A 24,806-nucleotide genomic window follows, 5' to 3' on the forward strand; every position below is an offset into this window, starting at 1 on the left:
ATCTGTCAACCTGTTGATGGCGGCAGAATGTTGTTCACCCTGAATCCGAACAGCCGTTGTGAGGGCCTGGATGGACTCATTGGTGAGCTGTGCGTGACGCTCGAGGGAGGCTAGCCTGTCCTCCACCGCAGACGTTCCCACACCTACCCGCGACACTATCTCAGAGATGCCTTCACGTCCCTGCGACACTATCTCGGCGATACCCTCCTGCACCTGTGCCACCATTCCCCTCATGCAGGAGTTGGACTCCTCCATCCTCCGTGCGATTGTGGAGAGTGCGCGTGGCACCTCTCCCAGTACCTCAGCAATGTTCTGGTGCCCCTCGACGACTCTCCTTTTGACAGGTGGCCCCCTGGGTTCAGCATCTGGGTCCGGCTGAGCAAAGCCTGGAGAAGAGTGCTCCCACCGACGCGGACCCTCCGCGGCTGACCCTGCCACCAGGGTCTGCTCATGCTCATGTGTGCGCGGTGACTCACCATGTGCAATCCCAACTAGCTGAGGGGGGGGACCCACCGAGGTGTGTGTATCTGCGCTGGTGGATGCAAGGCTCATGTGTGACGATGCACCCTCAGAGACGGGCATGTCCTCTGAGGAATCGCCCTCAACCGAGACGTCGATCGCAGACGGTCCTGGAAGAGAACAGAGGGAAATATCAGGCATGTGACCAAATGTGGCGGTGCGGCATATGCCATGTGATGCTACGATCATTCACGATCATGAGTGATGAGTGCCAGCTTTCCCTTACCGGCCGTTTCGCCAGAACCAGACTCGCCATCCGCCATCGACAGGCAATGCAGCGTGCGGCTGATCTCCAGTGCCTCGACCTCGGCATCTGTCAGGGCCATCTCGTGTGGCGGGCCCCCTCCGGTGCATGCCCTATCGCGTGCGTTCCTGGCCCTCTTCTCCTGTGAGGGCAAAACACAAAAACGTTATTGAGTGATGATTGCAATGTGAGACGCTTCAAGCATTGGTGTGATTGGGTTGAACGTGTGCCAGATGGATGGGAGGATGCGTGTGCCACATGGCCATCCCATTGTATGGGCATTGGGGTGTGTGGTAGTGGTCGAGTGGGGACAGGGACGGTGGGTACGTGCAGGCACTGTGAGGATGATAGTTGGGTGGCTGTGAGGATTGGTGCGGGAGCGCAGTACTGTCAGTGGAGATGGGGTTGTGAGGTGTTTGAGGTGATGTGGAAGACGGAGTGATGCAGAATGCGTTAGTGTACTCACTTTTCCGGACCTGGTGAGGTCATTGAATCTCTTGCGGCACTGAATCCAAGTGCGGGTGGTGTTTCCCCTGCTTGTGACCTCCGCGGCCACCTCCTCCCATGCCCTCTTGGTGGCGCTGGCAGGGCACCTCCTTCCATCCGTGGGGAACAGCGTCTCCCTCCTCATGCGGACCCCGTCCAGCAGCACCTGGAGGGCGTGGTCCGTGAAACGGGGAGCAGCCTTACCCCTGTGCTCCTCCATCCTTGATGGAGTGTAGTTTGTGGCTGGAGGGGCTTTGGTGGACTGCCCCTTTAAATAGAGCGCAACCATCGCTCAGACGTCAATGCGCATGCGCAGGCCGCCGGCACGCAGCTGAGAAGCGCGGAACCCGTAACTGCCGGCTAATCACATCAATCATCCCGCGATCGCGTGCGCAACGCACTCAATTTGGCCGGCGCGTTTTCCTCGAGCCCGCCCGACCACCCGCTGCCAACCCGCACCCCTGGTAAAATCGGGCCCATAGTCTCAGGATAAGGGGTTGGCCATTTAGGACCGAGATGAGGAAAAATATCTTCACTCAGGGTTGTGAATCTTTGGAATTCTCTACCCCAGAGGCTGATGGTGCTCAGTCATTGGGTATATTCAAGACTGAGATCAATGGATATTTGGACTACAAAGGAATCGAGAGATCTGGGGATAGGGCAGGAAAATGGAGTTGAGGTCGAAGATCAGCTATGATTTTATTGAATGAAGGAGCAGGCTCAAGGGGCTGTTTGGCCTACTCCTGCTCCTATTTGTTCTTATGATCATATGTTGTAGGTCCCTGCCTTACCTATAGCCTCACCGCAGAGGAAGTCCAACCCCAATCCTCACTTCGATCTGTCCCACTGAGTGCGACAGTTACAGAAAACGGCAGAGCACGTGCCTTACATGTGATGACCTCTACTGGCAAATCATAGAATGATTACAGCACAGAGGCCCATCGAGCCCATGCTGGCTCATTGTAAGAGCAATCCAGTTAGTCCCATTCCCCCGCTCTTTCCCTGTAGCCCTGCAAATATTTCCCCTTGAAGGGATGTTGGGTTCAGACTAAAGTCTGAATTTAGTCCAAAGTGGTCTTACAATAGGGGGTCACATTAGAACTCTGGAATTTAGTTTATCAGCAAGAATAATAGAAAATGAAGATATTGCCTCATTTCTCTTTCCTGTACCTCAATCCTTGTCTCCCCGCCCCCCCCCCCCACCCCCCACACCCGCGACCCCACATCTACCAACAGTTTCCTCTGGTCTGCTTCATATCCTCCTTTCCCTTCTCTCCTAATCTCTATTGATAGTTGGGGTTCAGGGTGCATGGGTGAACTGGAATAACTTATTTCCACAAAGTATTCCATAACAATGACCGGGTAGCGCAGTTGGTTATCTCATTGTGCGTTCACCTTTGAGACCTGGGCCTGAATTAGACTCGTGGATAAGTTTTCTTTCCATTGGCTACATGTGGGCGCTGCATGAAATGAGCTTGAAGAGTGTGTATGCAGTTCCTTGTGGGTTCTTTGTGCAGCAGGCCTACAGCACAAAACTGGCTACAATTTGGAACTAAATGGCAGTAAATTCATAATGTCACTCAGAATTACTGGTGTACGAAGTGGGGGGAAAAAATACCTTGAAAGTGCCCTTCTAAAGTTGGGGCAAATGCACATTTGTTGGGACTGAGTAGAGGGGCTTTACTGTGTAATGCTGAAACTGGATAACAAAAGTGGAAGTGTGTCTATTCCCTTGTACTGACTGGCATTCCTCACCTTGATACGCAAACTAATTTATCAAAAAAATACAAATACATCAAAGGTGAAAATTTTTAATTATAGTTCTTGCAACAGCAAGAGATGTCAGTGCTAAGGCACAGGGAAAGGGGAACTTCTGTCCCACAAAACAAGAATTCCATGTTCCACCAAGCCATGAATTAGTATTGTAAACCATAACAATCCTTTAAAGTACTGTCCTTTTACTTCCTGTGACTTTTAGGTGCACAGTACCATAGTGGGGAAAAGATTACCTGTCAACTTAGCTTCAATACGTGCCATAATCAACCTTTGTATACCTTCTTGCTTTCCTTGCAACTTGCCTACCAGTTTCCCCCTTATACTGGTGGGCACACTGGGCCAAATTTTGCTGAAAAAATAATGGCGACTGACCGACACACGTCTTTATTAATGCACAAATCGGCCAGCAACTTGTAGCGAGGAAGAGATACCCCGTGACTTGCGAATCGCCACAAGTTCTTGGCCGATTTGCACTGCTCCGCCGTTAGCTTTGTGAAAACGGCATCTCGCGCTTAACCTCCCCGTGATTTTCATGAAGTTGCTGCATTGGAGAAGCTGGGATTGTTCTCCTTAGAGCAGAGAAGATTTAGGGGAGATTTGGTAGAGGTGTTCAAAATTATGAAGGGTTTTGATAGAGTAAATAAGGAGAAACTGTTTCCAATGGCGGATGAGTTGTTAACCAAAGGGGACAGATTTAAGGTGATTGGCAAAAGAACCAGAGGCGACATGAGGAAAAAATTTTATATGCAGCGAATTATTATGATCTGGAATGCCCTGCCTGAAAGGGTGGTGGAAGCGGATTCAATAATAAATTTCAAAAGGGAATTGGATAAATACTTGATGGGAAGAATTTGCAAGACTATGGGGAAAGAGCAGGAGAGTGTGACGAATTGGATAGCTCTTTCAAAGAGCTAGCACGGGCACATTGGGCTGAATGGCCTCCTTCTGTGCTATATCAGTCTATATTTCTATGACTGCCAATCGATCTCTCTTGTTTATAAAGTAAACAATTGTAAGTGTGGAGTCTTATTCCTTCAGGTTGTGAGTTGTTTCAGGAGATGTAAAAAATGTCAAATTTTAATTTTTTTTTCTTAATTTTCCTTTCTATCTCTTTTCTCTCTCTCCCTTAATCCAATTTTTCTTTCCCTCTCTTTATTTCTCTTTCTGTTCCTGATGACATTGAATTCACCCCCTCTAATTTACCCTCTTTCTCAGTCCTGCTGCTGTTTATTTCTCAATCTTTTAGTCTCATTGATTGAGGAGACACACTGTCCCGTCATTTATCAAGGTCCCAGATGATCTGATGCCCTTGCTGCGCCATTAAGAGCTCACACTTCCAGCAACTTAGTGGGCAAAAAAATGTTAAAACCTAAACGTGCAATTGTAAGTCTAAGTAAAGGGGCGGGCCGCGAGATACCCCTCTCCAGCAAAATCTGGCCCATAGTATTTGTCAGATGGGGATCGGGTAGATTTCTATTTCAGTGCCATCAGCTGGCTAATGGATCTGGGGAACTATTCCGGGGTCACCAGCTGTGTGACCTGCAGAAATCCCAATTCTACAGGGACTCCCGTGACCTGTAGAGAAATGTGTCTGAATAATACACAGGATAGAAAAGAGTGGAACTCACAAATCATTGGGACGCTGGCCTTCAGTTATGTTTTTTGCTTGATTTTCAAACGACTGCCTACAGTTTCTAGAATCTAAAATAGTGTTGCATATTAGTTAATTAAATCATGACATTGTAAGTGAATTTATGTTTGGAATGCATTGAACAGATTTTGTTGAGTAGTTCAAAATATATATAGTGTTGTTTCTGTGGCTTTATGGTGCATTTTCACCAACAGGAAAACACCTGTGAAAATGACCAGGGATTAAAGGGGAATCACTGATCCTGCAAAATATTTGGTGAAGCATCTGTATGCATGCAAATTACATCCTCTGTGTCAACAATCATTCCCTGTTTTCGGAAAGTGTGGCCTGCCTAAGGCCTCCCTGATAATAAGCTCTTACTTTGATCATATACTATTGGCAGCAGCTGCGTATTATTCCCACTGCCATTGGTATATTGCAATATAATGGAGGCAAACTCTGGGCGCCGGTTGGAGTCTGGGATCTGACTTTTCATGGGTTTCCAAGATCAGAGGTCATAGGCTCGCCAACCATCAGGAACTGCTATTAAAATTGCCTTTTAATAATTGATATAATTATTTTTTAAGACTGATTTGACACCAGTAATCAATCAATCTTTCTGCAATGAATGCTGCTGTAAGTCCTGATGATTTTTGTTCTGTCACTTACTTAGGACTATGAACACTGTCATCTCGCTGGTAATTGTAAACAATTTTACAACACCAAGTTATAGTCCAACTATTTTATTTGAAAATCACAAGCTTTCGGAGGCTTCCTCCTTCCTCAGGTTCACCTGAGGCAGGAGGAAGCCTCCGAAAGCTTGTGATTTTCAAATAAAATAGTTGGACTATAACTTGGTGTTGTAAAATTGTTTACAATTGTCAACCCCAGTCCATCACCGGCATCTCCACATCTCGCTGGTAGAAATGGAAAAATTATGACAAACTGTACATGTCCTTTGTTTTTATGTTAGATGTGAGAACTAGCATTAAATTGCAGCCATTCCGTAACAACAGTTAAAAATGAAGGGTGAATATTTGCAAAGCCAGTTATATTGCTCATGTACAAAATTCAGACATGAGAATGATTTCCTCAAACTGTGTGTTCTGTACCAACTGCTTCCTTTTTCCAATGTGGAAGGACAAAAATCTACAATTGTACTGGTAATTGCTTCTCACTGTATGTCAAGGAGGTAGAGCATAAAAACTTTACCCACCCAACTTTACTCTTCACTGAAGTCCTGGTGACAGCAAATGTTGTAAAGCAGTGCTTCATAATCAATCGTTCCACTGTATCCAAATTTCTTTTTGACTTTTGCTCTAGGTGTCAGCCTTGGCTCAGTGGTAGCTCTCTTACCTCTGAGTTAGAAGGTTGTGGGTTCACATCCCACTCCAGACATTTGAGCACATAATCTCAACTGGTAGTTCAGTTCAGTACTGATGGAACTCTGCATAGTCAGAGGTGCTGTCTTTTGGATAGATGTTAAACTGAGGCCACATCGGCCCTTTGAGGGAAGTAAAAGATCCAGTGGCACTATTTCGAAGCAGAGCAGGGGAGTTCTCCCGGTGTCCTGGCCAATATTTATCCCTCAACCAACATCGTTAAAACAGATTATCTGGTCGTTATCACATTGCTGTTTGTGAGACCTTGCTGTGTGCCATTTGACTGCCACGTTACCCTACATTACAACAGTGACTACACTTCAGAAGTACTTCATTGGCTGTGAAGCGCTTTAGGATATCCTACGGTCATGAAAATTGATATATTAGTAGAAAGTCTCTCTTTCTTTCTTTATATCCACCACCTGTTAATTATTTTATTGCTGCCTCACAGTTTTTGGACATAGTGAATTAACAGCCCTGGGTGTCTTTCCAATTCCCCCTTTGTAAGTTCTATCCCATTCCTGGAGTTCATTTACCTCTTATCCTTACTTTTAATAAATGCAGCACTTTGCACTTGTCCCAGATGCAAGTTCTTTTTTTTTCTTTCTAATAACATCTTAACAGAGCAGGGAAAAAAGTGCAACAAAGAAACATTTAATTTAATTTTAATCATTTCTGAAAATAGTATTATGTGAAACTCAGAGTCACTTCTGTTAGTTTAACCATGTCTGAATGTTGGTGGTGTGGGAGTGATATTGCTGCCACAGCTGAGCCCACAGCAGACACACTGGCTCTATTTGCATGAATGCACCAGAGGGTGATCAATCCATGAGTAAGTTCGCTCTAATTATCTGCGATTAGTACCTTAAGTCACAAAATTTCACAACACCGTGGCACAGACACAGTTATTGTAGAACTGTCCCCAGTGTTCTAGGTGACACCGCCTAAAATTTAGTGTCCCGATTACCGGCTGTTCTAGGAACATGGCGTTCCTGAAACCACCTCTGTGTGCCAATAATTCACCTTTTAACCTGGCCTTCCAGGCAGGTCAAACCCACAGTTTCATTATCAATTTGAACCGCTTTGTGCTCTGCTGAATGCCAGTCACTTGGCAGGACAGCTGCTGCGATAAATGATTGAATAGTTAAAATATTAACAGTTTCTTGACCAGATAAACTTGCAGAATAACTGCACTGTGAAGATTCTACTGGGAGTTTCAAGCAAAGGTGGTGCAAGCCAGGTTTAAGTGAGCCTTTGGCCTGCAGAAGTAGAAAATTGTTGCTGTCTGGCAAAGACTGCAGGCTTAACAAAGTTAATTCTGGTTTCAGCAGTTAACCCATTTAACTTCAGCACTGATAATAGTTCCATTGTCAGCAGTAAACTGGAAGAAAGACTTGCATTTATATAGCGCCTTCACAACCTCAAGACATCCCAAATATTTAATCCCAGAGATCTCTCAGCATTGGACATTTTTGTATAAATAAGCTTGACGGTTTAGGCACTTGGGATCACCAGGGACAAGTGTAAGGTGTTGCATATATTAAAAGTAAGGATAAGAGGCAAATGAGCTCGAGGAATGAGTTAGAATTTACTATGGGGGAAGTAGAAAGAGACCAGTTAATTCTGAAAAGGGAACTCTTAATTCACTATGTCCAAAACGTGTCATGCAGCAATAAAATAATGAACAGGATGTGGATATAAAGAAAGAAAGATTTGCATTTATATAGCACTTTTCACGACCTCAGGATGTCCCAAAACCTTTTACAGCCAATGAATTACTTTTGAAGTGTAGTCACTGTTCTAATGTAGTGAAACGCGGCAGCTAATTTGAGCACAGCAAGGTCCCACAAACAGCAATGCGATAATGACCAGATAATCTGTTTTTAGGTGTTGGTTGAGGGATAAATATTGGCCAGGATACCGGAGAGCACTTCTCTGCTCCTCTTCGAAATTGTGCCATGGGATCTTTTACATCGACCTGAGAGGGCAGACAGGGCCTCGGTTTAACGTCTCATCCGAAAGACGGCACCTCTGACAATGCAGCATTCCCTCAGTACTGCACTGGAGTGTCAGCCTGGATTTTGTGCTCAGGTCCCTGGAGTGGGTCTAGAACCCACAACCTTCTGCTGTTGTACTCATCAATGGAAGTATACAGTGGTGTCCCCCAGGGGTTGGTATTAGGACCACAGCTCTTTTTGATGTATATTAATGACCTGGACTTGGGGATAGGGGGCATAATTTCAAAGTTTGCAGATGACACAAAACTTGGAAACGTAGTAAGCAACGAGGAGGATAGTAGCAGACTTCAGTATAAGGAAAATGGGACTGACAGCTAGAAATGTGTAAACACTTCAGTAGTTGATATTTTTGTAAGTATAATGATCCTGAATTTGTGTTCATTTGATTCTTCAAACAAGCATTTCTTTTCCGGTTTGGGGGTGGGGGGGAGGGGAGAGCTTTTGATAAATGCAATTTGCCATCTTAGATGAAAGAAAAACTTGCATTTATATTGTGCCTCATCACTACTCTTAGAAATGTCTAAACGTGCTTCAAACATAATGGGGGTGATTTTAGGAGGCAATTGCGGGTGCGTTGGGGGCGGGGGGGGGGGGCTCCGAAAATCGCGGAAATCCCATTCGGGTCCAGAAGCCGGCTCCAACCCGCTGACTTCTGTGTTTCCCAGGGACCCACCTGTGTGCGCGCGGGCGACCTGAAAATGGAAGTCCCACCGGCAATTAAAGCTGGCGGGATGACAGTTAAAGAGTCAAATGTACCTCATTGAGGTACTTAAGGCACTTTACCTGTGACAGAGTAAGTCATTAGAATGATTTTTAAATTACCTGGGCGGCTTGCCCACCGCCTCTGAATCACACCTGGTGAAACCTGGTGAAGGGCCGGATCAGGGAACAGGAAACTAAATACATCAAATAAAAAACCATAGATGGAAGTGAAAACACAAAATGAACCTTCCTTTGCACCGTGCTCTGATGTCCGATGTCCCCCTCTCCGCTCTCCCCCCACTTCACCCCCCCGATGTCCCCCTCTTCACCCCCCCCCAATGTCCTCCCGATCTTCCCCTCTCCTCCCACCGATCTTCTCCTCTTTACCCCCCCCCTCCAGTCCACTGCTGGATCTTCCACTCTTTTTAATTGTTCATGCAGGTTTGCCACAGGCGCCTTCACCACCAGCCCCCCCCCCCCCCCCCCCCCCGCTGCCAACCCGCCATCATTGCAAAATTGAGTCCAATGAGTTACTTTGGAGTGCAGTGACTGTTGTTACATAGGCAAACATAGCAGCTATTTTGCTCACAGCAAGATCCCACAAACAGCAGCGAGATGGATGATTACAACACTGGGAGAACTCTCTGCTCTTCTTCAAATGCTGGTATATGAATGATGTCATTGGATTTTTCAACTTCTGCCTGAACCACTGGTGTCTCATCCAAAGAGTGATGTCACCAACAATGCAGCACTCACTACATTAGCACACAGGGCTATTGCCCTAGATTATGAGCTGCAACACATAATCTCCTAACCTAGAAATACAGCCATATGTGTCCAGTTACACGTGGTTTCCTTAATTACAATGTTTCTCTTCCGTCTGCTTTTTGAAAGTCAGAGCCCACAGCACCAGCGCTGAAGCAAACCTTCTGACCCATTGACCCAATTCACAGGTCCAAATGATGAGCAAATCGTAGGAACATTCATATCACACAACGTACTGATGGAATTCATAGTCTCTTTGAAAATATCAGTTTTGACCTTCAGTGGTCATGGTGCAGGGCTTTTTGTGCCAAGAGTGCACATTGGGACTTTGGTCACATGTTAATTCACAGCTCCCACAACTTATCGTCTGTTCATTTTACATATATTTCCCTCCTACTGGGATCGACCTTATGAAGAACACATTTGGTTTTTAGACCACTTTGTGATGTAGATTTATTTATACCATTCACTAAAGATCCTAATAGCACTGGCCAGCTGTGACATAATACCAACATATGAAAATAAAGGATGGGAAAAGACCATCAGGCCCATTAAACCTGCTCCATCCAGAGATGATACAACCACACACCCCATTGACCAACCTCTAACTATGTAATCTGGGACAGGCGAAATTTAAAAAAAAACTGGAACCAATTCTGAAAAAACTCAGAATTTTCCCTCTCCGCTCTCAAAGGCCATCAAGCAAGGTTTCAGAAGCCGGTTGCATATCCTTCCCCTCGTAATCTAGTAATTTAGCTTATATAACCGGAAATGTCCCCATCTCTCAAGAACTTGACAAGTTCTTTTTTCAAGGGACTCTACTGGATCCATACCCACCTCGTGTTTCGGTAGTTTATTTCAGAGAGTGATGACTCTCTACAAAAAGAAATATTTCTTGGCATCTGTCTCTTAATCTTGGTCGTGGTCTCAAAGGCAATGAGCCGAGTGCAGCCAATGAACATCCCCACACTGGCGGCTGCGCCTTCAGCTGCCTTAGCCCTAAGCTCTGGAATTCTCTCCATAAACCTCTCCGCCTCTCTACCTTTCCTCCTTTAAGGCGCTCCTTAAAACCTACAACTTCGACCAAGCTTTTGGTCGTCTGTCCTAATATCTCCTTATGTGGCTTGGTGTCAAGTTTTGTTTGTTAACGCTCCCCTGAAGCGCCTTGGGACGTTTACGTTAAAGGCGCTATATAAATGCAAGTTGTTGTTTTTGGAGGGAGCAGGAAAAACAGAGAGTGAGTTGCATCTGCTCATGGTTGGAGAATGGGGCGTGGGTGAGGAAATTGAAAAACAAATACAGAAACTGTGTATTGGGAAGGATGTAAAAAATGAGCATTTTTATTCAGTGTTTATTGAGTGCTATGTTTTATATCTCCCACTGTCTTGAGAAGAGGTTTTCTTTAATTAGCTACCCAATCAGAATCCCACAGTAAATACTGTGGGTTCAACTTATGTATCACCATAATCCTCGTTTACATGAGGTCCTTTATACAGAACCAATCTGATACCGTTTTAAAAGTCTCCAGTGTAAAAAGTCTGGATTAAACCTCAGTGGTGTAAATCCAGCATGAAAACTGACGCAAAAGATGCTGGCTCCATCCAGACAAGCAGGCTGGAACTGGGATAAGCGGCTCAGAATGCTGGGCACCCAAGTCGTCAGAACTCACTGGGTGAGAGAAGGCCATTCAGTCCACCAAACCCGCTGCATCTGTGGAATCACGTACAGTCTAAACTTGTCATGGGCGCTCTGCCCCACCCGTTCAATCTTCTGAGGGAATGTTCTGCAAAGACTCACTGATCCCCAAAGGTAATCGAGCAAAACTCCAGGTATTCCACCATTCAACCTTGACCTGCTGACCCCTGCTGCTGGTAGAAGGCATTTTTTCCTTGCATTCCACTTAGCTGTTTTGTGACTGTATTTCTCATGGACTTTTTCTGTGAACGTGCTTAGGGAAAGTATGGAGAAAGAAAAGAAAAAGAAAGACTTGCATTTATATAGCGCCTTTCACGACCTCAGGACGTCCCAAAGTGCTTTACAGCCGATCAAGTACTTTTGAAGTGTAGTCACTGTTGTAACGTAGGAAACGTGGCAGCCAATTTGTGCACAGCAAGGTCCCACAAACAGCAATATGATAATGACCAGATAATCTGTTTTTAGGGAAGCAGCCAAATGGCTTTTATACTTCCAGTGTGCATACTTGTGTTTTAGAGAAAACATTAACGAACTGCGGAACAGGCTCGAGGGGCTGAATGGTCTACTCCTGTTCCTACTTTGACATAGCATTTATATTAATTGTGTTTGTCCTTTTCTTCACTTATCTCCTGTTTATTTCTCCCTCTCCCCCTCCCCATTCTCTCCCTCTTTATTTTCACTTTCTGTAAGGTTCGCACATTTCTTCTTTGCCACTGCACTCTCTTTTATTTATGGCATTCAGTCATCATTGGTTTATTTTTTTTACAAAATATGTGCTCCCCAAATGTTCTTGCATCATCTTTAAGGCGTTACCCACAGCTGGCCACTAGTTAGTTTCAGACGTGTGCGAATGGGGCCTATTTTATTTCCTAACAATTTTTGGGGAAACCCAACAGAAATTAAGATGGCAGCACTCAAAATTGTGAGTGCACAATCACACCTTGCTGAATATTTACCATCGCTATTTTATAATTCTTTCAGCAGACACTGTCTTGGCGCTGCCAAGATTTCATTGCAATGTCGAAGGTAAGATAGGTCTTTTTCCTTTGTACTCATCAAGTTGAAAGATGGCAGTGCTAGGAATGGAATACGCCCCCCCGCTCCCATTTTTGACATCCAGTGTCAGCATCAAGCACTCTACAGGGCAGATTACAGTACAGAGTAGATCTGCAGTGAAGCTCCCGCTATTGTACCTTATCCCTAACTTATCCCTATCTTTGTTAATTCCCAGTCCTACAACCCTCCCCCGCTGCCCCGAACTGTGTGTTCGTCTGACTCTGGCCTCTTGTGAACCCCGTCCCCTACCTTTTGGCCCATCATTCGACCACCTAAGCCCCACCCTCTTCAATTCCCTCCCAAAACCCCTCTGCCTCTCCAGCTCCCTCTCCTTCTTTAAGACCAAGCTTCTGGTCACCCATCTTAATGTCTTCTTCTTTGGCTCGGCATCCATGTTTTTACTTCCGCTTTTGTGAAATGCCTTAGGATTTTTCCTGCGCTGAAGGGTGCTATATAAATGCAAGTTGTTGTTGTAAATAAACTCAAGTTGTTGTTGTTTTGAATTTTTGCAGCTTCCCATTCCCTTGAATATTTCATTTCGCGACACAGATGCTGCATGTTGGGCCTCACCTGAACATGATACATATGTCCGATTTTAATTTGCTTGTGTCCTACCTTGGCAGCTTTGTGGTCTAGTGTAGATGGGGGTGGATTAGAGTTAATCCAGCAGGTACCTGGATCAGTTTGAAATGAAGTGCCAGAAGTGACTGGTATAAACCAAGCCACACAAACCATGAATGAATAAACTGGCTTATTAGCTTCTGACTCTGCTGACTACACTATCAGTTGTGGATTAGCAGTCATTAATTCTTCAGTGTGAATATCATAATCATTGTCAACCATCCCGAGCACACTGATTGCCAGCATCTGCTATTGCACCTGTCATTGGTGTTAAAAAGAAAGAGCTGCATTACCGGTCCTCTTCATATCTCCCAGTGGTTCAGTTAGACCGTGCAGACCAGGAAGGCCCTAGGTTCAATCACTGGTCTGGGCTGAGTTAGGGCAGCGGTCGAGGTGTTGCAGTTGGCCGTGGCGTCTCTAGGTTAAGACGGAGAAAATTGGCCTAGGTTTGCCCCTCCCAATTGCTATTGAGCACCCTTGCTGGAAGTGCGTGCGTGTGTGTGTATGTTGGATGAAGACGGGATCAGACTCAACTGTGATGCCCCGTGATAGAATATCCCGTTAACACTCCCTGTCAAGGCTCACACGTGAACAATGGCCACTTGAATGAGGTACCACTGCCCGTTGAAAAGGATCCCATTAATGAATCAACACCTTCAGGAGAAGAGGGCATAAAATTGAAATAAAATATCCACAAGACAATAAAGTTGTCGCTACTAAATTCGACGGACAATGGGGATAGTTCACGATGGCGCTGGTTTTAAGGCTGTGATCTCATTTTGGAGCTCAGATGAGCAACTTCATTTTTAAACCGTTCTTGTAGCTTGTAGTGTCATTTGAATCCTGCAATTGTGTTACTGACTTCCAGGCATCTGTTATTTATTGTTATTCTTTGTGAGGGTCTGAATTCCTTTACTTTCTCCACAGTTCCCATCACCCAAATTCCCAGCTCTCCCTGAACCACACATTGCCTTCTGCTGAGAGGCCAGGGACCTGGCCTTCCAATGCCATCAATCCACCTGTTATTTTCCAATTAGCATCAGTAGGTTTCTCCACACAAACCTTCTTCACTGTAACAGACTCGTGAAATACCCTCCCGTGTGTGACTGTTGGCTGACCCTGATTGCTGCTGGAATTTCTGTGCAGGGTTACTATTATACCACTGCACCACCAAATGGCACAGCAGTATAGCTTGTTATTTCAACAGCCTTGGATTCCTTTTGGAAGAAAAGTAGAAATGCTGGCCTGGTGTTAGTTTGGTTTAATATTTTTCTGAGATTCCAGCACTCATTTCGATAACAAGAATTGCAGAACCCATATTGGTACAGGAAAGGAAAAAGAAAGAACTTGCATTTATAGTTAAACATAAGTCCTTGAACATAACATAAATGTTTAATAATGTCTTTTTTCTCCCCCCATTTGCAGAAAACTCCTTGCCAAAACTAAAACTATCGGAAGACAGTGTTATTACATCGCTATCAAACTCCAATTCAAGCTTTTCAGGAATGACCGCAGGAAATGGGCTGTCGGAAACGCCGGCCGGATCAAGAGACCATGGGAGTGTCCCCATTATTGTGCCATTGATCCCACCACCAATACTTAAACCACCAACAGGTAAGGAACTTCTTTATATACTTGAAATGAGCTCCACGTATAGAGAAGAGATAAGAAGGCACTGAACCCAGTTTTATATTTGCTGTTAGTGTCTGAGGTAACAGAGACACTGATTGCAGTACAGGATGCACAGCCTTTTTTTAAGATCAGACAATAAGGGCAAGTGCATGCACGTATATTTGTTGCAGGTGTTTTGGCAGCGAGCGTGTTTTTTTTTGTGTGGAACTCTAAGAAGAGCAGCGGCCAACAGCACTGATACATCCAGGGCCTCGGACAGGAGTATATTTGTACACAACTTCATTTTAATTTTGAAGACTGATTTTGAAAATGAGTTACTCCACACACCACCACTAAAATTACTGCCATGGGTCAAGACCAATAGAGCAGCAGCGTTTTTGTTGAATCCTGTAGATTGTGCCTGATTGTTGCATTTGTTGCCTCTTCTGCTCTCCACACCATCCCCCCCCCCACCCCCTCCACCCAATAGGTTGACTACTATGAACCTTGATACACAGATATATCATAGAATCATAGAAAGGTTACAGCACAGAAGGAGGCCATTTGGCCCATCGAGTCAGGAGCAATCCAGCTAGTCCCACTGCCCCACTCTATCCCCGTAGCCCTGCAAATTTTTTCCTTTCAAGTACTTATCCAGTTCCCTTTTGAAGGCCGTGATTGAATCTGCCTCCAACACCCCCTCGGGCAGTGCATTCCAGATCCTAACCACTCGCTGTGTAAAAAAAACTTTCTCCTCATATCACCTTTGGTTCTTTTGCCAATCACCTTAAATCTATGTACTCTGGTTCTTGACTCTTCCGCCAAAGGGAACAGTTTCTCTCTATCTACTCTGTCTAGATCCTTCATGATTTTGAATACTCTATCAAATCTCCTCTCAACCATCTCTGTTTCAAGGAGAACAACCCCAGCTTCTCCGTCTATCCATGTAACTATAGTCCCTCATCCCTGGAATCATTTCAGTAAATGGAAGAGGGGGAAGAATAGGATTTTTTGTGTATGTGTGACAGCATTAAAACATATTAACACAAAATGAATCCATTTATCACCTCATTATGCAAAAGCTCCATAGAATACTGGAATTTGAAAGAAACTGCTTCTCAATCGCTGATACCCCTCACAAACCCTGCAAAGTGAAAGTTCCAGTAGTGCAGTCACACAAACAACACAAGGGCATTGTCCAGCCTCATATCACATTTGTCATCTAGCCAGAAGTGGTACTGGCTGTGCCATGATTGCTCTATCCTGGTCTATTCTCAGGGGAGGTGACAGCATGTGTTTAGTTAAGCATGTTTGATGAAGTGTCACAGGTCACCATGGTCTCCTGGATCTTGCTTGACTGTCTTAAGAAGTTGTGTGGGTGGTGGGGGAATTTCCCAGAGTTTTTTTAAAAAATTGGTCTCATGTTTTTATTTTCTCGAGCTTCCCCCTGGAGTTAGCACCACTAGCGATTTGGGGAGGGTGGCGCACGAGATTGTACCATCTGACAGGGTGAACATTGAGGGGCCTGATTATAAATTCTCTCCTTCCTTTTTATATGTTCATGTCCTCTTCGGCACAGGAGGTGCGGGATCCAGGGAAGATAAGCTAAGGGGAAGGGGAGGAAAAAAAAAGAGGTTGTACGCCATTAGAGCCCGCCTTAGGCCTGCACTACGTCTGTGGTCACATAAGGACCCGCTCCTGTTGGCAATCAGCCTACTGCTTTAGAGAAGCTCTCATTTGAACTGCAGTAGAACACAGGAATTTCAACAAATAATATTTCACTCGTGCAGAGAGAGAGGAAAGACGAAACAAAGTGAAATGGTGAAATGAATAAACTGGGCAATAAATCTAACCAGTATCACATGAGGTTTAGACTGAGCTTTGAGGACAGAATGTGCGCTCTTGAGTTGCTTTGACTAGACCTGAAGATTAATTGGTGATTGCAGGGAACTAAGGCAATCTCCAGCTGATACTCCAAGAAATAAGGAGAAGGGGGTGGTGTGGAAAGAATAAAAATGCAGTGTAAATATAAAATGTGTCATGACAAGAGAACAAATAACTGAATAATGCAGAAAAGGAAAGGGGTCAGCAGTCACCTGCAGGAGCTCCAATCTAGACCTGCACTCACCAAGGAGTGAAATATGTTTTTTGCAGCAAAGATGAAAGATTATGGGGCTGAACAGAGATTGTCAGCTGGTTTCAACGATCCAGACTGATATACTGAACTCCGCCTGGTTTCCTTCAAATATGGGATCTAGCTTTTTAAATAACGGTATCCGATGGGACTCATATCAATATGGAGCATGACGAAAATATAAGAACAGGGAGCGGATTGAGGTGGCAGTAGTGGAAAAGTGTCCTTTTATGTTCTGCCCTCATGTATACTCTGTTACCTGCTGTGGCTTACCAATAGCACTATATTAGTTGATCAAGGTTGAAGGTTTTACATGGGAACTCTCAATGTGTAAGGTCAGTCCCTTATGTCCTCGTAGGAGGGGAGGAACCCTATTTTTTTTAAAATCCAAACGAACTAGTTTTTTTAAAGGTACATGTCAATGCAACATGTGGTATATAAAACACAAATTGTTTATCACTTAGCGAGGAATGACTCAATAATGAGCAGCTCCGCTGGGCGTTGGCAAAATACCAGGAAGTGTGGAAGAGCAGCTAAATGCATCCTGTGCAGAGTCTTCAGATGTTTTGCTATATTTGTGCATTAGGTGACACGATACATTTATTCAAAAGCAAATGCATGCAGATTGAGTTGCTCTGTTAATGCAATACATAATCATGGCTTTTGTAACAAATACTCTGCAAGAGGTTCACATGGCAGTTGCTTCCTAAACATTTGATTGCTAGTGGGGCATTCTGCAAACTGCTATATAATACTGCTCATTAGACTAACGCTGGTTGTCGCCAATATGCTGCACAATCTACGCTGATGTTTGTAAGCATATTGACAAAGCATTTAAAACCTTTCAATTTCTATAGATTTTGTTGTGTCCAAACCCTCGGTTAGCCACCGAAAGCCCATGTCTTTTCTAGTATTGTACAGCTGATAATATGGTTTAAGAAAACTGGTGGTGGTTCTAATGTTGTGACTCTCTATAATTGCTGCTGATTAAGGTTTTATTATAGCAAACAGAAACATTTGATGCAAATATGCATATATGATATCAACTAAATGGGATAAATGTTATACTTGTGCTGCTTGTGGTCTGCAAGCGTAAAGTACAATTCAATCCACTGTGACGTCAAAACTATTTTTGTTTGTGTCTCATAAAAAAAATCCATGCAGAACCACCAATAGGAGGGCTTGGAGCTGGAAAACAAATGCTACTTGGTGCATATTGTGCCCATTACTAAATAACATTAATGCCATTATCCATTGGCTCTAGAAAACTGAAAGCTGCTTTGAATATTCTGGCAGAATATTTTTCCACACCGGTCTCAGTGCAGCATCTGCAGCTGATGAACTGGCATTCCTCCAATTTTGGCCTCTTGCACATCCTTGATTTTAATCGCTCCACCATTAGCGGCCGTGCCTTCAGCTGCCTCGGCCCTAAGCTCTGGAATTCCCTCCCTAAACATCTCCTCCTCGCTCTCCTCCTTTTAAGCCGCTCCTTAAAACCTACCTCTTTGATCAAGCTTTTGGTCACCTGTCCTAACATCTCCTTATGTGGGTTGGTGTGAAATTTTTTTGGTAACGCTCCTGTGAAGCACCTTGGGAAGTTTTACTACGTTAAAGAATCATAGAATCATAGAATCATAGAAATTTACAACATGGAAACAGGCCCTTCAGCCCAACATGTCCATGTCGCCCAGTTTATACCACTAAGCTAGTCCCAATTGCCTGCACTTGACCCATATCCCTCTATACCCATCTTACCCATGTAACTGTCCAAATGCTTTTTAAAAGACAAAATTGTACCCGCCTCTACTACTGCCTCTGGCAGCTCGTTCCAGACACTCACCACCCTTTGAGTAAAGGCGCTATATAAATGCAGGTTGTTATGGTTGAAGTGAATAAAGGTAGAGTTTTTGGTTTTCAAGTTTAATTAATGAAATGCCACCTGACAGAAATAGTTGGAGTCAGTGTCTAATTCGATTACACCATTAAGACCTGGCAAACTGAAAATTGGAGACCTTCAAAATGACGGGTGGTCTGTCTTTCTCCACACAACTACATAGAACTTGTTCAATGATATGGATACTTCCTTCCTTTGGATTTATCCCCTTTGATTTAACCACTCAAGGGTTGCATGTGCTTAGCAGCAAAAATGTGAACTAAGAGGAATGGGTGGAGAGTGAGTGTCACAGCTATCGACACAGCAACAATTAGCCCTTCAGGCTGAGAGCTGCCCTGGCTAACAAAATGACAGAGCGGGCTTGATGAGCTGAATGGCCCAACTCCTGTTCCCATAGCCAAAGAGGTCCATGGTGCTGCTTTAAAGACAGAAAGAATTTGCATTTATATAGCACCTTTCATGTCCTCAGGACGTCCCAAAGCCTCTTGCAGACAATGAAGTACTTTTGAAGTGTAGTCGCTCTTGTGATTATAGGCAACTATTGGAGCCAATTTGCGCACAGCAAGGTCCCACAAATAGCATTGAAATAAATGATCAGTTAATCTGATTTTATTTTGATGTTGGTAGAATGATAAATGTTGGCCCAGACACCAGGAGAAGTCACCTGATTCTCTTCATACTGCCATGGGATCTTTTACGTTGACCTGAGCAGGTCGACGAGGCCTCGGTTTAATGTCTCTTCCAAAAGAAGGTATCTCGAACAATGCAGCACTCCCTCAGTACTGCACTGAAGCGTCAGCCTAGATTGTGTGCCAAAGTCCCTGAAGTGCGGCTTGGTTGCAGGCATTTCTGACCCAGGAATGAGAGTGCTACCGCTGAGCCAAGCTGGCATTTTAATCTCTAATGTATCCATTAGTCGGTAATGGAATTGGGTAATGAAAAGTCCAATACCAGGTCCTGCTGACCAGCAAAAAAGGAAAGCAGTGTCGGCAGGTGAGGGACAGGCTGTGAAATACGGCAGCAATTATTTCAGTAGAACCACTTTCAATCCCACTAAAAGGCAGCTGCAAACACCAAATTTAGAGGAAATGAAAAATCGCTACAAATAAACATTGACATTTGAAAAAATAATTTATTAAACTTTTTAATCATTGAATATTTATGTCTTATTTATTTTGATTCAGTTTCTCATTGGGTTTAGATTAGCTTTGTGCTGCAGGCTGTTTGCTCAGTTGGAAACAGCTCGAGAATGCAGAAACTCCTTTCTGTAGGATCCTTCATAGCCGAAGCTTTTACCCCGTTTACCTTGATATGGTTCCAGAGGTAGTAAATCACTCTTGTTTTTAGTACACCCAGTCCTGCAGCAATGTTTCTGTTTTGAGGAGTATAACACACCCATTCCATCAGCATGTCTGCCCACTTCCACCTCCAGAATATCACTAACCAATATCTCTACTTCACTCCTACTGCCACTGAAATCCTCACCCATGCCTTTATCACCTCAAGGCCAACAAGCTTTGCCTGTAATCTGATTTCGAACCTAAATAAACTCCAACTCATCCAGAAGATTGTTGTTCATAATTTTATTTTAATCTGAGTCCTGTGCACCTACCACCTTTGTCCTCACGGACCTGTTCCTCATTTCAAATTCCTCCAGAACTTCACTGCACCCTAGCTCTTCAATCTTTTCCAGCCGTATGCTCCAACTCATATCTTCTGCTCTTCCAACTCCAATCTACTATGTGTTTCTCTCCCCTCCCCTGTTCCGCCATAGGTAGCGCAGCCTTCAGTCACTGCACCACCGCGCACTCTTCCCAAGTTGCCTCCATTCTATTACTCTCCCCATCTTCAAATATCTCCTCAAAACCCACTTCACTTGCACCTTTGCTCACTTCCCTTAACATCTCTTTCACTTCCTGCTCCATGTCCTCTGATCCCCCCGTAAAGTGCCTTGGAATGTTTCATTATGTTAAAGGTGCTACGTGAGTTGTTTATAAGTTTGTTCAAATGTCTAACTTGTGATGAACTCCTGATAGCTATCATTTCTGTTACCACTAAAAACCTTTTAATCCATTCTTTCTTAAGTTGTAACGACAAGTATCGCTTGGATATTGTTCTGTGATTTTTATTTTGAAGATATTGGTTCCCTTTTGCCTTTGTAAGTAAAAATAAAAATCACTCAAGTGATTATAAAATGCATAAACTTCTAGAAGCACATGTCAGTGGGTATAAGAAAGTATGAAACAAAGAAAAAGCCATTTGTCTATTTAAGCCAATGTTCTTTCCACTGACCGTATATTCAGCTTTGTTATAGAATCTGGAGTACCTTGGGCTCCTCAGTCTTCCATCTGAGAGGTGATCTTACAGAGGTATATAAGATTGTAAACGGATTGGATAAGGTAAATCTGGAAAGTTATTTTAAATTAAACTGCGAGAGTAGGTCAAGGGGGTCACAGGTATAAATGAGTAAAAAGCAAATTCAGGACTGATGTCGGGAAGGTTTTCTTGACGCACGGAAAGGACTCCCAGATAGAGCGATGGAGGTGGGAACTCTGGAATTATTTAAGAACCAGTTGGATGCTGCAGTGGGCAGACTTTAGGGTGATTCCAGATGGTTGAGCTAAAATGAGCCAAATGGCCTTCCTCATCCATATTTAACTTATGATCTTGTCTCTGTACAGCCAAATTTATTGTAATCTCCTAAAGTTCCACAGGCTCTCTCTGTACATTCCACAGATAAATGAAGCAAAACTCTAGAATACCGACCTCTTCTCACATTACATATCCTAAAATAACAACAGCAAATGTTGGAAATACACAGGTTTTGTGGGAGTGTACCCTTTATCAGAACTAGGTATGTATTCTAGGCTAGGTGTTTTCCTTGATGTAACACTTCCATAGTCCCAATAGCTCAGGAGCTATCATCTTCCAAACAGCATTAGCTTATTGCCATCTATGTTAATTGTTAAAACCCTCAATTGAACCAGGTATACATCCAGTTCTTTCGAAAGGTGTTCATTGATAGTGTGAACCTATTCCACACATCCACCAGTATCTGGAGAAAAAAAAATACTTCCAATGTTAAGTATAGTCTGAGATTTCTTAATTTTGTACTCCTGTTCTCTAACTCTGGGCTTACAGTCCAAGTTAAATAACCCGCGGCAACTACATCATTCGTTTATCTTTGCTTTTTAAAACCCCTGAATCATATCCCTGCTCAATCATTTTCTCTGGTAAAAGCAAGTTTAGTTCCTTGTATCTCTCTTCATAACTCGGAGCCCTAAGTTCTAGAAACTGCAGTCATCTCCATGGTCAATAATCACAGCTAAATCATCTTCCTTATCCTTCTTTGCGAATAAACATCACTTCATGCCGTGGACGTGTTTCATGTTTGCAGTTCCATTGTGCATAGCTCTATATTTAGCTTTATAATCAAAAGTCTAGCATCTAATGAGTGTCAATTGGGCCACACCTTTTAAAAGTATCATACTTGAAGCTGTAGTCTGGCAGATATTACACTACAGGTGTCGAACCTCGAGATGTCACAAAGCCATAGGGCAGAAATGAGTGAAATGTTCAGACACTTTCCTGCTAAGTAACCAATCTGATAAATCAAAAGTAGCAAAATAGTACCAATGAAGAATGAGTAACCAGCCATAAAGTGAGCAATCAAATCCCTCAATTTATTTTTCCATATTTATCAATCGTGAATCAGCAATACCACAAAACCCACCAATCAAATCACCCTAATAATTTCTTCACCATCTTTTGGACTGCCATTTTCCTCTCTCATTCAGGAAAGTGCATAGAACCAGAAAAAAAGTTTATAAACTAATGAGGACTTTCAATCAGAAAAATCATTAAATATGCCTGCAAAATCAATTATTTAATTTTGTAAATACTTGCACGAGGTTTCCCTCAGATAGGCCTGCCCTTCTCTCCATATTATAGTGGTGAGTGAATGAAGCACTCTTGCCGTTAGGTTTCAGTATTAACGCAGTAAACATCAGACACAGGACTGGACTATCCATGAGCAGTCCAATGTATACTAAAATTCATCTGCCATTCAATGATTTGTTCCAAATCCCTTCAATCTCTCTTATACTCATCATAGCTTGGTGTCAGTGGCAAATATTATAACATTACAAAATGTACCAGACTTACATTTGTTAGTATGGTTGTCTGTTGAAGCATAGTATTGTACTGTTCAAAATGTCACCTATTTTAGATTGTTACCTTTGCTGGATGATCAAGTGAAGATCACATATTAATGAAAGGCCCTTACTGCCCATACTCATTGTAAACATTGCTTTGATGCCAATCACAGTAATGTTCAGAGAGAAATGTAAAGCAGCTATTCAACTAGCGTCTTTCAGTCACATGGCCCTTGGGCAAAACCATTTCTGCCAGTTAGCTTGTGTTTAGAAACAGTCATTAGTGACAAACAAATTGCATCTTTTCTATATTAAAGGAGATTGAAATCAGGGGGATAAAAATGTTTTTGAGGCAGAAAGTGTTTGCTGTGAGTATGTTGAAAAACAAATATAAAATACAACAAGCTATTGCATATACCGCATAATATTTTGTGAATATGCATCCTGGCCTTGGTGTCAGATTGGCTGTGCACAGAGCACGGCAATCTTAAGTATTAATGTGTAGATAAAAACAGATTCCTAACACAGTCTGCTCCACTTAAGGGTGGTTGTTGCAGTTTTGAGAGGGAAATTAAATCATTAGTTTCTGGGAGAACCGAGCATTACTTTCTCTGTTCGTCATGTCATGCAGGAGCAACATTGGTGACATTTTCAGGTCGTGGATGATGTTGCATGCTTTTAAACAAAGATTTAAATTTACACCCTGTCTCAGTAGTGTTTTAAAAGCCCAAATAGCTCAGTTCTTTAAAGCATGTAGTTTGGGAGTTGATATGCACAGCCCACACTGAAGTGGCAAATTCATATTCCCCCACTTATCCGGTCTTGCAAATGCTAAATTTTCATCCAAACTGAGTGGTCTAGCAACTATTGATAAACTATTAAGTGAATATCCTGTACAAATGTCACAAGGCTGAGTTTTTTCAGGATGAAATACACATTTGTGTAGGACTAAAGTTTGGCATGAATACTTGAGTTTTTTTTAATTCATTCTTGGGATTTTTTTTATTCGTTCATGGGATGTGGGCGTCGTTGGCAAGGCCAGCATTTATTGCCCATCCCTAATTGCCCTTGAGAAGGTGATGGTGAGCCGCCTTCTTGAACCGCTGCAGTCCGTGTGGTGAAGGTTCTCCCACAGTGCTGTTAGGAAGGGAGTTCCAGGATTTTGACCCAGCGACGATGAAGGAACGGCAATATATTTCCAAGTCGGGATGGTGTGTGACTTGGAGGGGAACGTGCAGGTGGTGTTGTTCCCATGTCCCTGCTGTCCTTGTCCTTCTAGGTGGTATAGGTCACGGGTTTGGGAGGTGCTGTCGAAGAAGCCTTGGTGAGTTGCTGCAGTGCATCCTGTGGTTCATACACACTCAGCCACTGTGCGCCGGTGGTGAAGGGAGTGAATGTTTAGGGTGGTGGATGGGGTGCCAGTCAAGCAGGCTGCTTTGTCCTGGATGGTGTCAAGCTTCTTGAGTGTTGTTGGAGCTGCACTCATCCAGGCAAGTGGAGAGTATTCCATCACACTCCTGACTTGTGCCTTGTAGATGGTGGGGAATCAGGAGGTGAGTCACTCGCCACAAAATACCCAGCCTCTGACCTGCTCTTGTAGCCACAGTATTTATGTGTCTGGTCCAGTTAAGTTTCTGGTCAATGGTGACCCCCAGGATGTTGATGGTGGAGGATTCAGCGATGGTAATGCCATTGAAAGTCAAGGGGAGGTGGTTAGACTCTCTCTTGTTGGAGATAGTCATTGCCTGGCACTTGTCTGGCGCGAATGTTACTTGCCACTTATGAGCCCAAGCCTGGATGTTGTCCAGGTCTTGCTGCATGCGGGCACGGACAGCTTCATTATCTGAGGGGTTGCGAATGGAACTGAACACTGTGCAATCATCAGCGAACATCCCCATTTCTGACCTTATGATGGAGGGAAGGTCATTGATGAAGCAGCTGAAGATGGTTGGGCCTAGGACACTGCACTGAGGAACTCCTGCAGCAATGTCCTGGGGCTGAGATGATTGGCGTCCAACAACTACTGCCATCTTCCTTTGTGCTAGATATGACTCCAGCCACTGGAGAGTTTTCCCCCTGATTCCCATTGACTTCAATTTTACTAGGGCTCCTTGGTGCC

At 43.8% G+C, this 24,806-nt stretch overlaps 1 protein-coding gene across 3 annotated transcripts in view; it reads left to right on the top strand.

Moving 5' to 3' along the window:
* sobpa (sine oculis binding protein homolog (Drosophila) a) overlaps window positions 1–24,806 on the top strand; it is a 270,327-nt gene that overhangs the window by 89,612 nt on the left and 155,909 nt on the right. For all 3 annotated transcript variants that reach the window (XM_067984981.1, XM_067984980.1, XM_067984984.1), the window contains exon 3: window positions 14,320–14,508. In XM_067984981.1, the coding sequence (XP_067841082.1) occupies window positions 14,320–14,508 (189 nt within the window). The remainder of the gene's footprint in view (window positions 1–14,319; window positions 14,509–24,806) is intronic.

The sequence above is a fragment of the Heptranchias perlo genome, chromosome 5, assembly GCF_035084215.1.
Source record: "Heptranchias perlo isolate sHepPer1 chromosome 5, sHepPer1.hap1, whole genome shotgun sequence".
Classification (NCBI taxonomy): Eukaryota; Metazoa; Chordata; class Chondrichthyes; order Hexanchiformes; family Hexanchidae; genus Heptranchias; species Heptranchias perlo.